At 32.0% G+C, this 14,097-nt stretch overlaps 1 protein-coding gene across 1 annotated transcript in view; it reads right to left on the bottom strand.

The window, feature by feature from the left end:
* side-II (sidestep II transmembrane protein) overlaps positions 1-14,097 on the bottom strand; it is a 196,492-nt gene that overhangs the window by 55,312 nt on the left and 127,083 nt on the right. The window contains exons 10-12 of the mRNA XM_077438740.1: positions 4,861-5,050; positions 4,679-4,782; positions 4,448-4,589 (exon numbers count right to left, since the gene is read on the bottom strand). Of these exons, the coding sequence (XP_077294866.1) occupies positions 4,448-4,589; positions 4,679-4,782; positions 4,861-5,050 (436 nt within the window). The remainder of the gene's footprint in view (positions 1-4,447; positions 4,590-4,678; positions 4,783-4,860; positions 5,051-14,097) is intronic.

Here is a 14,097-nt window from a genome sequence, read left to right as displayed (position 1 = left end):
ATTTTTATCTGAACCGGAAGTAGTACTTTTACTCTAGAGAATTGAGGTTTTTATGTTTTTCTCAAAAGTCTTTTGATTTATCGAACTGAAATTTCATACCGATCAATTTAAGCTTAATACCAAGTTATGTATAAAATTTAGTAAGCATCCGTCGACTGGAAGTGGCAGTTTACTCTTGTTCGATTTTTCTTCCACTATTTTTTTCGCCCCCTTAAACATGTGTGGTCTTCACGAAAAAATTTAAGTATAACTCTTGTATCAATGTGATTAAAATAAAAAAAATCACTAAATTTAATAAACCGGAAGTGGGATTTTTTCCCTTCCGGAAGCTTCCGGAAGGACGGTCAAAAATGTTGTCGCCTGGATCCTGACCACATCCCTGAATGTATTAAGCTGAAAATTTATATTTATATTTTTTATGTATTAACTTAGATTTGGTAACGTTTTGGTCAGAATTCGTAAACCGGAAGTAGTATTTTTTTTTTAAACAATATTTCATTATTTTTTCATTATTTTATTTTGACCTTTTAAATTATTTTAAGCGTCTTGATATTTATTGTGTATAATAAAGATAGTGATTTTAAATTAAAATTAAAAATAAAATCACCAAATTTAGTGAACCGGAAGTAGGATTTTCTCCTCTTAGAAAGGTCAAAAATGTTGTCGCCTGGTTTTTCTTTGATTTGATCCTAATAGATTTTTAAATTTCCAATTCTGTCTGTGATCTTCATATGTTTGTATACTCCTAATCTGAATTCCTCAGAATTGATATTCATGATTTTTTGTTAAATGCCTTGCTTTCATTTAACATTATGATTCAGATCTACCATAGTATAATATTATATTTAATATTTAATAAAAATACACATTTTATTTCATTAACGTGTATTATAATATATTATATCACAATTCACACTACATATTAAAAGTAGGATATTTTTTTTCCTTAAAAAAATTCTTGATAAATACGTATGTACAATATATTCTCAATATATTATAAAATATATTTACAACTATTGGTCAATTAAAAACATTGTATGTAATTCCAATATACATACAAATGTACATTATTTGTTTCTGATACATTTAAAATAGACCAATAGATTAGGATATGTGGAAATATGTCATCTTCTGATTATATATTTTTTTAAATTAAAATTTTATATTTTTCCCATTATGCCATTATGGATTGACCCTGAGGCTTAAAACCTAAGGTTTTAAACTTTACATATATGAGTTTATAGATTATAATTTTTTTAAACTACATATGTTCAAATAGTGGTGATATAGTGGGTAGTATGGTCTTGCCAATTCGATTAAGAGCCGTTTCAACAATGAAATCATATAAATTGGCAAAATTTGATAACAAACGATCGACTTGGAGTCACAAATATCCAAGCCTGACCAGCAGCACTACAGAAATACTACTAAATAAATTATTTTCAATCTAGGTCAACCCACGGCTTTTACTCGAGAACTTTTCGGTGGTTAAAATTAACGCAACCACCGAGCTACATATACTACTCACTAATGTATGTATTTATTTAAATTATATTTAATCAAAATTTGTAATTGTCAATTTGAATTTTACACAAATATGTATCTCAATTCAGTAAACTCTAGTATTCAAATTAGATCGTTAACAATGTTTGTATATGTGTATAATTAATAGAATAAACCCAATCAGAGGTATGGATGGATCGCAGCTCTATTTCTACCGAATTAAGTACCGAGGATATTAAAGCAAGATATGTATGTAGGTGGAGAGAATCCAAGTGTTGCGCCATAGGGACAATTTGGCTCCAGGAGATCCCCATATCGGTAATGGGGAGAAGCAAACCGCATAGAGGAGGTTCTCTAAAGTGCAGGGGGGAGGCTTTGCGGTCTCAGGTACAAGCTAAGCAGCTCGGTGACCTTGTTTGTGGCGGCCTTGAAGCTAAATTTATGATGTAGCCGACTCTGGGGAAGCTGTGGGATGGGGATGAGGGAGTTTCGATGGTGGTCTGGGAGGGATTCCAAAGTTAATTTGTAGCCGCCGGTAAAGCATCGGCTGCGGTCGTACCGACAATCCAACAACAGTTTGGCAATTCTGTTTGGGAGCCGCACCTTCTACTACACTTGCTGTTAATAATTTACAGACGAGCGTCACTCGGTCTTCGTCCTGTGCCGAGTTTTCCAGCTGAGCGATCGCTTTTCCGATGAATCGTGAAGTTTTCCGGTGGTCAGACACGCGCATTGGCTTTTTTTTTTAGATTTAGATTTATTACTTACATATGATTTCGATTGAAATATAAATAGTTTAAACAAAATAATATTCACAAATGAGTGGTGAATTATTACTAAAAAAAGCTTACTATGCAAAAAGACCATCGTATTTGATGATATGTAATTTAATATGCAAACACGCCTTTTGCCTTTGAAAATATGGCTTCCTAGACGAATCTTGATTTCAGCTTCATGTCCTATTTTTCTACAGTAGCAAACGTATTTATCAGTTGTCTGAGTGAATAATTAACTGAAAGCTACGTAGTTCAAGTACGGAATAAATTTAGAAAATCTATTGAATTTCATCGGCGGTTTTCGAAGTTTCCCCCACTTTACATAAATTAATTGCTTCTGATAATATTGTCATTTTTCTATGCAGATTGAATAATTAATTATAACTACTAAAAAAACCGTACTGTCCAAAAAGACCATCGTATTTGATGATATGTAATTTAGTATAACTAATTATATTTATAACCTGTATGAAGTAATCTGATTAGGATCTGTTATTTCGGCGGATCTGTCGGCACGCAAAATGACAAATATAAACGTCATATGACTTTTGGCCGAAACACCACGCTATTTAAAATTCATTTTATTAATCATTATATAGCCTACGAGTGAAGTAAAAATATATAAGAGAGATAAAGACGGCCTATAATGCTAATTTTATAAAATATTTACCTATAGAGTGACAAAAGAAAAAGTTATAGGCGTTTAAACAATTAAAATGTGACATAGCAAGAGAGTGGCGATAAAGGAAAAAACGAGTGAAAGAGTGTGGATAAATACAAATAGAGGTCACCGAGAACGTTAATGGAGTATTTTCAAACGTGTCTATTATAATTATTTTTCACCATCGTAATGGCGGATTTGATTTCCACATATTTTGATGACCAAACCGATCAAAATGGTAAAGTTTGAAAACGATCGGATAAAAGCTCAAATTTCGTCAAACGAAAAAATCAAAAGCGAGCTAAGAAGAGGCTAGTAAAAAGTGTTGAGTTTGTTTTATTTTTTTTTAAAGGTTGACAATAGTGAATCATTTTTTGTGCTGAAAGAATTTTCCGACGATTTCTGATTATGTTACAGATTTCATCAATATTATTCGGCTTCACATAACAGACAATTATGATTTCAAACTTCGTTTTAAATTTTCTTCTAGATACTAAAAATTAATTATTTAGAAGAAAATTAAAAATGTCAAGTCAGCTTCATCTAATTATGTATATAAGAATATATATAGGTATGAGTATAAAAAAACTTTTTTGAAATTGAACTCTTTTATGGTTTTAATATGCGTAATTGATTTTGATTAAAATTTAAATGAAGTTCTTTAAGTTTAAGCGAAATACTATTTGCAAAAGCTAGACTGTATATCATTAAAATCGTAAAAAGTTTTGATTGATTTTTTTTTTCAGATTTCAGACTATTATAGCTGCTTAAGATAGCTCTTGATCTTTCTTTTGAGACGATTACAATTTAAAACTTACATAGATTTTAAAATCAACTTCAATAATTTAATAATAACTAATTAGGCAATAAATTTGTCTTGATTCGAAAATATATAAGAAAAAATTCAATTTACATTAAATAAAGGACGATCGCCTCGAGTTCAAAATAGATTTGAACTCTTAACTTTCAAACGTAAAACATTGATGAAGAAATAAACTATAAATAGGTTTATCGTGTTTAAAAAGGACAAGGCAACGAAAGGACGTTAGCTTATCCTACACTATGTGAGAGTTTACAAACAAAAGAAAAAGGTCACTTGGAAGGTGACTTTCCTATTATAAGATGAAGACTCTTCCTTGCGGCTTTAATATTCATGAGCAAACTAAAACGCATAAAATAATTTTTGATAATTTAAAGATAGATGAACAATCGCAAATAGAAAAACGAGAGATGAAACGACATCATCAACTGATTTCCCAACGGGCGCTTGGAAATATTGCATTTATGTACATTCATAAACCAAACTTTAACGTATTGCATCCTGTTATGCCAGTTTCCAGACCCTTCTTTATTTATTTATTATGCGACATTTTAATACAGTTAATAGAAAACCCTTCCTCGCGCTGAGCAAGCCTATGTAACGTAAGAGAGCCGCATATTTTCAAGTATATTTATTTTTTTATATTTTTTCTCCGGTTTTCAATAGACTACAACGTCAAGTATTTACCTGGGTTCATCTTCAGAATCGCTGTACACTTCTAAAAGAAAATGTTGCGGTAGTCCTCCGTCGAATCCCGGCTCACAAGATACTTCTGCCGCACCACTCGTCAAGTTGCTAAGAGTACAGTTACCCACCGGTTGCGGTTTACCTGAGCACACAATTCAAACATATTATTCAACTGCACTCACACATATAACTGTGAGCTTGCTAAGCAATTAAGTTAAAAAATGACATCACCTGCAGCAACCATCTGAAACATACACGGCACGGCCTGGTGTCCGATATCGTTGATCGCCGAACATGACAAAGTTCCATAGTCCAAGTCAGCTATTGGCATGTACCTGGAAAATGGGATACCGTGAGTTAGATAGGGTCTTCAGAAGGGATGGTTGGGTGGTTTTTGGGTGGGTGGGACTGACCTTAGAGTGCTGACGCTGCCGTTGAAGGTGTACCGATCCGCCCCCACGTCCTGAGTCTCTCCTGAGTTGTTGAACTTCCACTTGAAGGACCTGGCCGGAGGGTCTGCGTCCACTTCACACGGGACCAAAAGCCTCTCACCCCTGGCCGCCCCCACCGCCGACGGGCCTGGCTTTCTGCACACGGGGGCGACTGTCCGATAATAAATAAGAAAAAAATGTTTAGAAACTTTACAAAGATGAACCATTCAACTGGATGTAAAATTTCAAAGTGAAAAGTGTACGATAAAAGACATTGCATATAATGGGAATAATTGTAAATAGGTTTTTGAGCTATTTTTCCTATTACGCTGTACATTAACATTAGAATAATATAATACTAGGATAACTAACAAAACTAAATTAAAATTGTCAAACAGTAGCTATTAAAATATATATAAGATGTATGTATGAACATAATTTCGTAATAATAAAAAGCATTTGAAAATCAAAAAAATATATACATATAATGAGACGAGACCTAATGTGCATTTTTACTTACCTGTTATACAGTTCACATGGTTTTCGTGTTAGTGGTTATTTTTTATATCTCTTATCTCTTATCCGATCGTTTTCATAATTTGCCATATTGCTCATTTTGGTCATCAACATACGTTAATGTATCGTCTGCCATTACGTTGGAGATAAAATATCGTATACAATGCGTATCAAATATCCAGAATCTCGGGTACGGTGGCGTCTATGACGGTGACGGCAAGCTACCATAATCTATCTTCAACCTTTTCGCCTTGATATGGCCATATCAGATTTTAATTGTTTAAACGCCTATAATTCACTCTATATTTTATCAAATTTGCTCTACAGGTTCTCGTTATCTCTAATATTTAAATATTAATAGTTTTAACTCTCATATGTATATATAAATTTCAAATTTGGCGTCTACCTTCATGTAATGTAATACACAATATATATTTATTTTTGGCCAAATATTTCAGATCTGACATTTCACGGCTAAAAGTATATCTCTTCACGGAGTTTTATCTGCGAGATTAGTATTCAATAAGAAGTTGTATCTAATTGTTAATATGATTTACAATAAGCTTACATACATTTAGTTTTTTACAATAAGCTTACATACATACATCACATACAACTATTTTTAGTTATCAGCTGATTTATTGCTTTATCTGTGTATGGCTCATTCCACGAAACTTGACATAAGGAAATACATAAAATACACAATTCTTCAGCTAAAGGCCGGTCAAGACTAAACCGATGAACACGTACAAGACAAATTAAAAATAAAATATAGAGTGAAAAAATAAAAAGTCATAGGCATTTAAACAATTAAAATCTGACATACCAAAAGGGCGGCGAAAAGGGAAAAAAACGATCGGAATAGTATGGATAAATCTGACAATGTGGACAATGGACGTTACCGAGAACGATAATGGAGTATTTTAAAACGTATCTATTGCGATTATTTTTCACCATCGTAATGGCGGACTTGATTTTCACGTATATTGATGACCAAACCGAGAAAGATGGCGAAGTTTGAAAACGATTGGATAAGAACCCAAATTTCGTCAAATGAAATCAGACGTAAAAATCGAAAGCGAAGTAAGAAGAGGCTAGTAATATGTATAACCGATTTTCATTTGGGATTTCGTGTTCACCTAAGTAGTCTCAAGGTGTTAAAAAAGCATGCTTACATACATATAAATATAAATGTATGTATGTATGTATATTATAAATTCATAAAAGAGCTTATTGACAGATCGGAATTGAGATCAAAAGTAAGCCAAGCTAATAGGAATGATGCGTGTACGCTAATAGCATTGATTTGCGTATTATAAATAGTAAAAGCACGTGTTAGATATGTATGTAAGTTTCGGCCCCAAAATTCGGAAGTTAATTTCAAAACCAGGGGATTCCATGACAGAATCACTTATAATCTTATTAATAAACTTGAGAACAGTTTCGGTGATTACAAAATGTCTATACCCGTGAGGTTTAAATTATAAATGACATACTTTAGATTAAGACTTAATTAGAATACACTAAGGTAAAAAATAATATATATTATTTTTAATCTATTTTAATATTTTTTCAATTATTTTGTATTATACATATTATACATTAAAATAATATAATACTATAAATACTAACATTAAAAATGATGTGTAAAATAGACATTGATCACTGAATCAGTAGCTATTAGAATATACCTTAAATGTACATATTTATAAAATATAAAAATAATTTAAAAATCAAAAAATACTTTCAGTAAGAAATTTTGTTTTTATGAGTTTTGATTTTTGTTTAATATGCTAATTTTATATACATCTAAAATAAATAGAAAGAAAATTCAAAAACATTTTCTTAAATGGTTTTCCGTTAGGAATTGACTGTGATATTTGGAAGATAGGATGAATTTTATTATTAAAGCAAAATAAAATTAAGAAGAAAATTTTAGATCTCTTCAGATGTCGTAATCTTTGAAAAAATTGAATATTTTTTGTCGCTTTCAGTTAATCTGTTAAAAATAATATATCTGTTAAATATCAAGAATGTTAAGCTGTTCCAGAAACGACGGACATGACGCATTACTACGTAGAAGCTGTAGAACAAAACGAATTAATGAGAAGTTCAAGGGAATTATACTCAAGGAGAGAGTAGGGTAGAGATATAGTCAATACCCATACTCTTTTCTATATGGGACACGAATAAATGATTTTTTTAACTTTCTTAATCATTATACTACATCAAAATCACTGAACTAATTGGGTGAAGCTAGTAAAAAGCTTGTCAAAATATGATGATAGATGCAAAACAGCAAATATTTAGATACTATACATATATAGATATATACTTATGTACATATTTTTTTAATAACTTAGTCTCTATGTTATATACAAGAAGTAAATCGTGAAAAGAAAATCCTCGAACGAAGAAAAACACATCTGCCGTAATGTGAAAAGAAATAAAACGGTCAAATGGAAAAAAAGCAACATCTCACTTCAGTCAGTCTCACTTCGCCGCGTCAATTTCACACACTTCATTGAAACGATTAAACAATAATAATTGTACTTTTGCCATTATACTTACTGACACAATTTACTAAAACTGACTGCTTTGAAACTGATCCGAATTATTGCCGCCAAACCAACAAACAAACAAAACCGTTAAGCAGCGTTGACACACAAGCTCAACAACGACAAACGCAACGCTTGCAAATTGCCGATCGTTACAAAAAAGTACAAGGATTCCGTTTACACACACACGAGAGGAAAATACGTTTCTGCGAGCTTAACGGGAACGAGTCCAACATTATTAACGATAAGTATTTATTTGATTTGGCGCGTTACGAGCGGATTTAAGTGGAATGCAAATATCAAGGAGCCGAGGGATTACACGCCCCCGTAGCATTATCCCCCCACCGATCCTCCAGGAAGGGTTTTGAGGGAGATGCGGGGGGGGAGTGTACACGACCCAGGCAATAACAGAAAAATTATATCTGGCGTCAGATTATTGCGACATATAACGGGCTATTACGCGCCGGCCGGCTATAAACGGATTCTGAACACTTGCGAAAATATTCGCTGTACGGAAACCTCACTTTAAGCCATTCTCGGTGGGTGGAGAGGGGGGTGGTTTAGGGGGTGTTTATTTACCGCCCAACAAACATCTTGATGGGCGAACGATAATCGCATGATTTACTGGTTCGAGTTGCGTGATAAGTGCCAGTGCCATGGGCCCTTAATGTCTTCACGCATCGCCCCTTAATCTCTTTATGTGTTGGATACCCGTACAGACAATCGATTGATATTTACATGTATTATATTATGATGCACGTGTGCGTGAGTTATGTTATTTTGTGTGTGTGGGGGAAAGGTGGGGTTGGGGTTAAAAAGCGTTCTTCGATGAAGATATTGACTGTTGACCCATTTTTTATCGCCCCTTTCGTCAGGGGAAAGGGATCAAGTGGACTTGACACTCTTATTCGAGTGCACGACCGAATCTGTTCAATCAAAATAATATAGATATATTATTTTGACTTGCGTGCGATACTCTGAGAAGTCATCGTTGAAGTGTTGAATGTATTTTCAATTTTTTCAATATTCAACTCTGATGGAGAGAGCTTGTTGAAAATTTGGACTTTTCATAATATAATACTTGAGATATGCATAGATTTAAAACCTTGTTATTTTTTCCAAAAATATGAATAAGGTAGTCATCATCATCATCATCAGCCATTCACCATATGCTGCTGGATAAAGGTCTCCCCAACACGCTTTTTAACTTTCTTCCATCCAAAATTTTTACTTTTTTCTATGTACGTAGTAACAATAGATGAAGTTTTGTGATCACGTGAAAATTTGAAGTCGAGATTTTGACTGATTAGAACTCGACACGATCACTGATCTCGTTTTCATAATCTAGAAAAAATGTCTTCCAAGCCACTAACTTAATCGAACTGAATTTTTTTATGTGTAATAGAAATTATAAATTTTATAACTTAATATTTATTGAATATTTTTATCTGAACCGTAAGTAGTACTTTCACTCTAGAGAATCGAGGTTTTTTATGTTTTTCTCAGATACCTTTTAGTTTCTTGAACTGAAATTTCATATTTAGAAGTTTAGACATAATACCAAGTAAAATGTAAAATTTGGTGAACACCCGTCAACCGGAAGTGGCGGTTTACTCTAGTTCGATTTTTCTTCCACTATTTTTTTCGACCTCTTAAACATGTGTGTTCTTCACGGAAAAAATCAAGTACAATTTTTACATACCTCCTTTTTGTATCAATGTGATGAAAATAAAAAAAATCAATAAATTTAATGAACCTGAAGTGGGATTTTTTCCTCTTAGAAAGGTCAAAAATGTTGTGGCCACTATTCTGTCCACACCCCTGAATGTATCAAGCTGAAATTTTATATTTGTATTTTTTATGTATTAAATTAGAGCTGATAAGGTTTTGGTCTGAATTCAAAAACAGGAAGTAGTATTTTTTTTTAATACAATATTTCATTATTTTATTTTGACCTTTTAAATAATTTTAATCTTCTTGATATTTATTGTGTATAATACTGATAGTGATTTTAAACAATAAATCCGGTTATCAGATTTAAAAAAAAAATATGATAACCGGAAGCAGATCTTTTGTCTTGTGCAAGTTTCCATACATTTGCGCTCAATTTGTATCGAAAATGCTGTCATAGCTATTAGTATTTCATAATGCTGGAGTATGTGTGAATTTGTCTGTACGGTTCAATATCGAATTTTGTTTTGTACTTTCTTATTTTATTTTTATTTTTTTTATTTTTAATATAAAGAAATGGGTTACATTAATACATATAATTTTGCAGGATATAATATTTAATTTCAGCGTTGGTTATGTATACCTTATCAGAAAAGAGGAGATCTTGTGCCTGATAAATATATTCCTCAAATACATAGACAAAGTCATGGGTTGGTCATATCTTATTTAAAAAAAGCTTTAGATAATTTCAAAGCTAATAGATATTGTATGAAGCGTTTAGAAATGAATTTTATAAAACAATATACGTTTGCTTTAAATCGCTTACACAAAATTGTGTAAACCATATTTGCATATGTATTATACATATGTATATCAATGAACATTTTCATACGTCAATTTTGATAGCTAATGGAAAGATTCAGGTCAATAGTACATATTGTATACATACAAATACGTATATAATCAAAGATGAAACATCTCAAGAGAGTTTTGGAATAACATAGAGATGGATATAATTAGAAATATCTCGGCAGTAAACATTTTCAATTAAGTTAGCTACGAGACGAGTCAAAGCACGAGAGTGTGAGGAAAAGTTCTTCAATTCCACGAATTGGTGACATTACAGAAATTTTACAAAACAGTCTCGTTATCAAACATAATACATACTTCACTAGATAAAACCTTTCACATTAATACTAAAATTATTCAGGACACTGCACTGCAAATATACGTACAGCGCAATTCTATCCACTTGAATAACTATTATATCCATTACAGTATGAATGTACGTACGTGCACGTGTATGTACGTATACTTCATAAATATGAATGTAGTGAAACACAATACCATAGAGTAATAAAAGACATGACGAGATAATTAAGATTAGGTAAGCCCATTCAACCGGAAGTGGCAGTTTATGCCCCGCATTATGTTTGGCTTTTGTAGTGCGGTCATACATTACTATTATTATGTGGTGTAATCGTATTTATAATATCATACATAGTAGACCTTTAAAATAATCTCACCGCTAAAAGGTGATTTAAATTTCCTTGAAATTAAACACACGCAAGTGAGGTTTAACCCTTTGCCGGTGCGTGGTTTTCCCTTGCGTTTATGTATATTGTTATATAATTACCTGTTTATTATTATATAATTGAACTGATTGAAGCAAAAATAATGTATTATAAAACCACTTCCTTTCATTATTGAAATCAATTGAATGAAATATACAAAAACGCATATAAAATCGTTAAATACATATACACATTCATATAAGGAAGTTTTCTCTCATATTTCAATTATGTATGTATACGTATGAATATGTGTATATAATTTTTACAATAAAACATAAGATACAATCATGTATATAATAAATTAATGAATGATGAATCTTATCTTCGGTTGTTATCTTTTAAATTAAACTTGCATGTTTGATTAGCCAGTTGCTTAGTAAATGATTGTCTTGGATAAATCATAATGATTATTCTATTAAATTATAAAATCACTCACTACTAAAATCTGATGTAAATTCTGAGCAATCGATATGTACAAACAATATATATAAAAACGGACGCGACGTGTGTGGATATGTGACTATGTGGGTATGTGGCAAACGCGTCGACCAGTATGGAGATTTCAAAAAAATAAATTCACGGGCACAAAGCGACAGCCAATCAGCCTGAAGTGACCTACGTGGACCAAACACTTGAACAAAACGACCAATAGAAACGATTAATTCGGACCAAAGACTGCATTTTAAGCATCCGCTATTGTAATGCCGACATAATTTATGTGCGAAATTTATTGTTGAACGAAATATGCGTGTTTAATAATAATAATAAAAGATCGGATCCAGATTCCTTTGTCAGTTCCGGATCCCGATTCCTTTTTCAGTTCCGGTTCCCGATTTTTGATCCAATTCCGGCTCTGGATTTCCGTTTCAGTTCCCAATTCCCGATTTCTATTTCAGTTCCGATTCCGATTAATTATTACTAAACGTATTGTATCTTTATTTTAAATCACGTATCAATTTGTATCCGAAACCACCCGTTGAAATTTCAAGAGGCACAACACTAGTTTATAATAATAACTGACCATAGGCATTTAAAGCTACTGACATATTAAATACAGGCCGTTGCGTATTGTAATTGGTTATGATTTTTGATAATATTTTTTTGTTTTAGGAAATTATTCTTAATTATATGAAAATTTCAGTACATATAAAAAGAGTTTTTAATTTTTGAAACCTGTTTTTGAAAGTGCATATGAAATTTTGATGATCATCGCCTGTGCGGCCCGAGTTGTAAAACTTTTTCCACTTCATCGTGAAAAATTGTATTCGAGCAAAAGTTGTGTATAACACAAAAGCCTTTGAATTTCCTATTTAAAATACTTTTATTTCACTAATGACCGTTTTCTGCAAACAATGGGATGTAGGCCAGCCGCAACTAATGATACTGCGGTGTAAAAAACGAAATGAAAAAAAAAACACCACAGGCGTGGACTCGTATTTAATTGAAAAATATATTTACTCGTCTCGCCCGAATCTCTAGAAGGCAAGAAAAATTGAAAATTTACTATTCAAAAGTATGTATGTATGTGTGTGTGAGATGGGAGGGGAGGGGGAGTTGGAAGCGAAGAAATTACAAGAATTCCGAGCGTAACATTGAAGTTTCGGCGAGGCTTACACGCCCCAGCGACTGGATTACCCTCACGGTATATTAAACACGATGTTAGCAATTAGTACGTTAAATCTAATGGAAATTTATTAGATTGTGCAAATAAAACGCTTAAATCTCATGTTCGCACAACATTATGTTGAATAATTTCCATTTTTATCATCAGATAACGGCGAACGTAAGTCTAATCGCGTGTGCCGAAAATTTCACACCGGGGAAAACATCGCGATGGAAAATCTAATCTGACGATTGCACGAATCTCTTCTGAGGAAAACGCTCGAACGCGTGGATCAGGTGTGTGCAAACTTTTTTTATTTTATTCTTCACTTACATGTGATTATCGTGTTTTAATCTTTGTGTTTTAATCATTACCGTGTTTTAATCTTTTATCATTTCAAGTTATATATGTACATAGATATTACTACGAGAGATTATAATTTAATATACATTTCGTATTATATAACCATCACCATCAATTCATTGTGTCTGAAGTTAAATAATAATTAATAAAAGACTATACAATATTTTTATAAACATTATTTACATATGTTGTCAATACTTATTTTAATCAAAAAACTTGCCTAATTTGATATACCTTACTTTACTGTACAACTACTGTACTTTTACAAAAATATATATGTACATATTTACGAGTTTAATAGTAATAATCGTTTTATCAGTTAATAATAACCTGAGAATGGTAAGGGCTAGGTTAGGTTAGGTTGATTTAGGTTAAGTTAGTTTTTATGCCGGTGGTATAATTATTAAATAATTTATGAATAGTAACTTTATTTATGAATAATAACTTATTAAATAGCCAATTTATGAATAATAACTGGATAAACCATTTTCTAATTGTAACACATCTAAATATAAAAACTATCAAAAACATTCCTCAAAAAATTATGTTTAATATTTCAAATTTTTAAGGAAATCTATTAGTAAAAAAACATTACTTCTTCTGTCTCGATAAATCAATAAATTAATTAACTAATCTTCGATGGTTCCGGATCCTGATCTGTTTCAGTTCCGGATCCAGATTCCTTTTTCAGTTCCGGTTCCCGATTTTTGCTCCAATCCCGGATCCGGATTTCCGTTTCAGTTCCGGATCCAGATTCCTTTTTCGGTACCGGTTCTGGATTCCTGATTTTCATCTTGATAAATAAATTAATTAATTAACTAATCTTCAAAGGTCCAAACTTTAAATTAATCAATTAATTTATTTTTGATTCGAACTTTTTTTAAATTTTATTTACTAAATGGTATTTTTTTATACATTTTGTAAATAGTGGAGA

The sequence above is a fragment of the Arctopsyche grandis genome, chromosome 9, assembly GCF_051622035.1.
Source record: "Arctopsyche grandis isolate Sample6627 chromosome 9, ASM5162203v2, whole genome shotgun sequence".
NCBI classification, from domain to species: Eukaryota; Metazoa; Arthropoda; class Insecta; order Trichoptera; family Hydropsychidae; genus Arctopsyche; species Arctopsyche grandis.
Note: the sequence above shows the minus strand (reverse complement) of the source record. Positions and strands in the feature narration are given on the sequence as shown.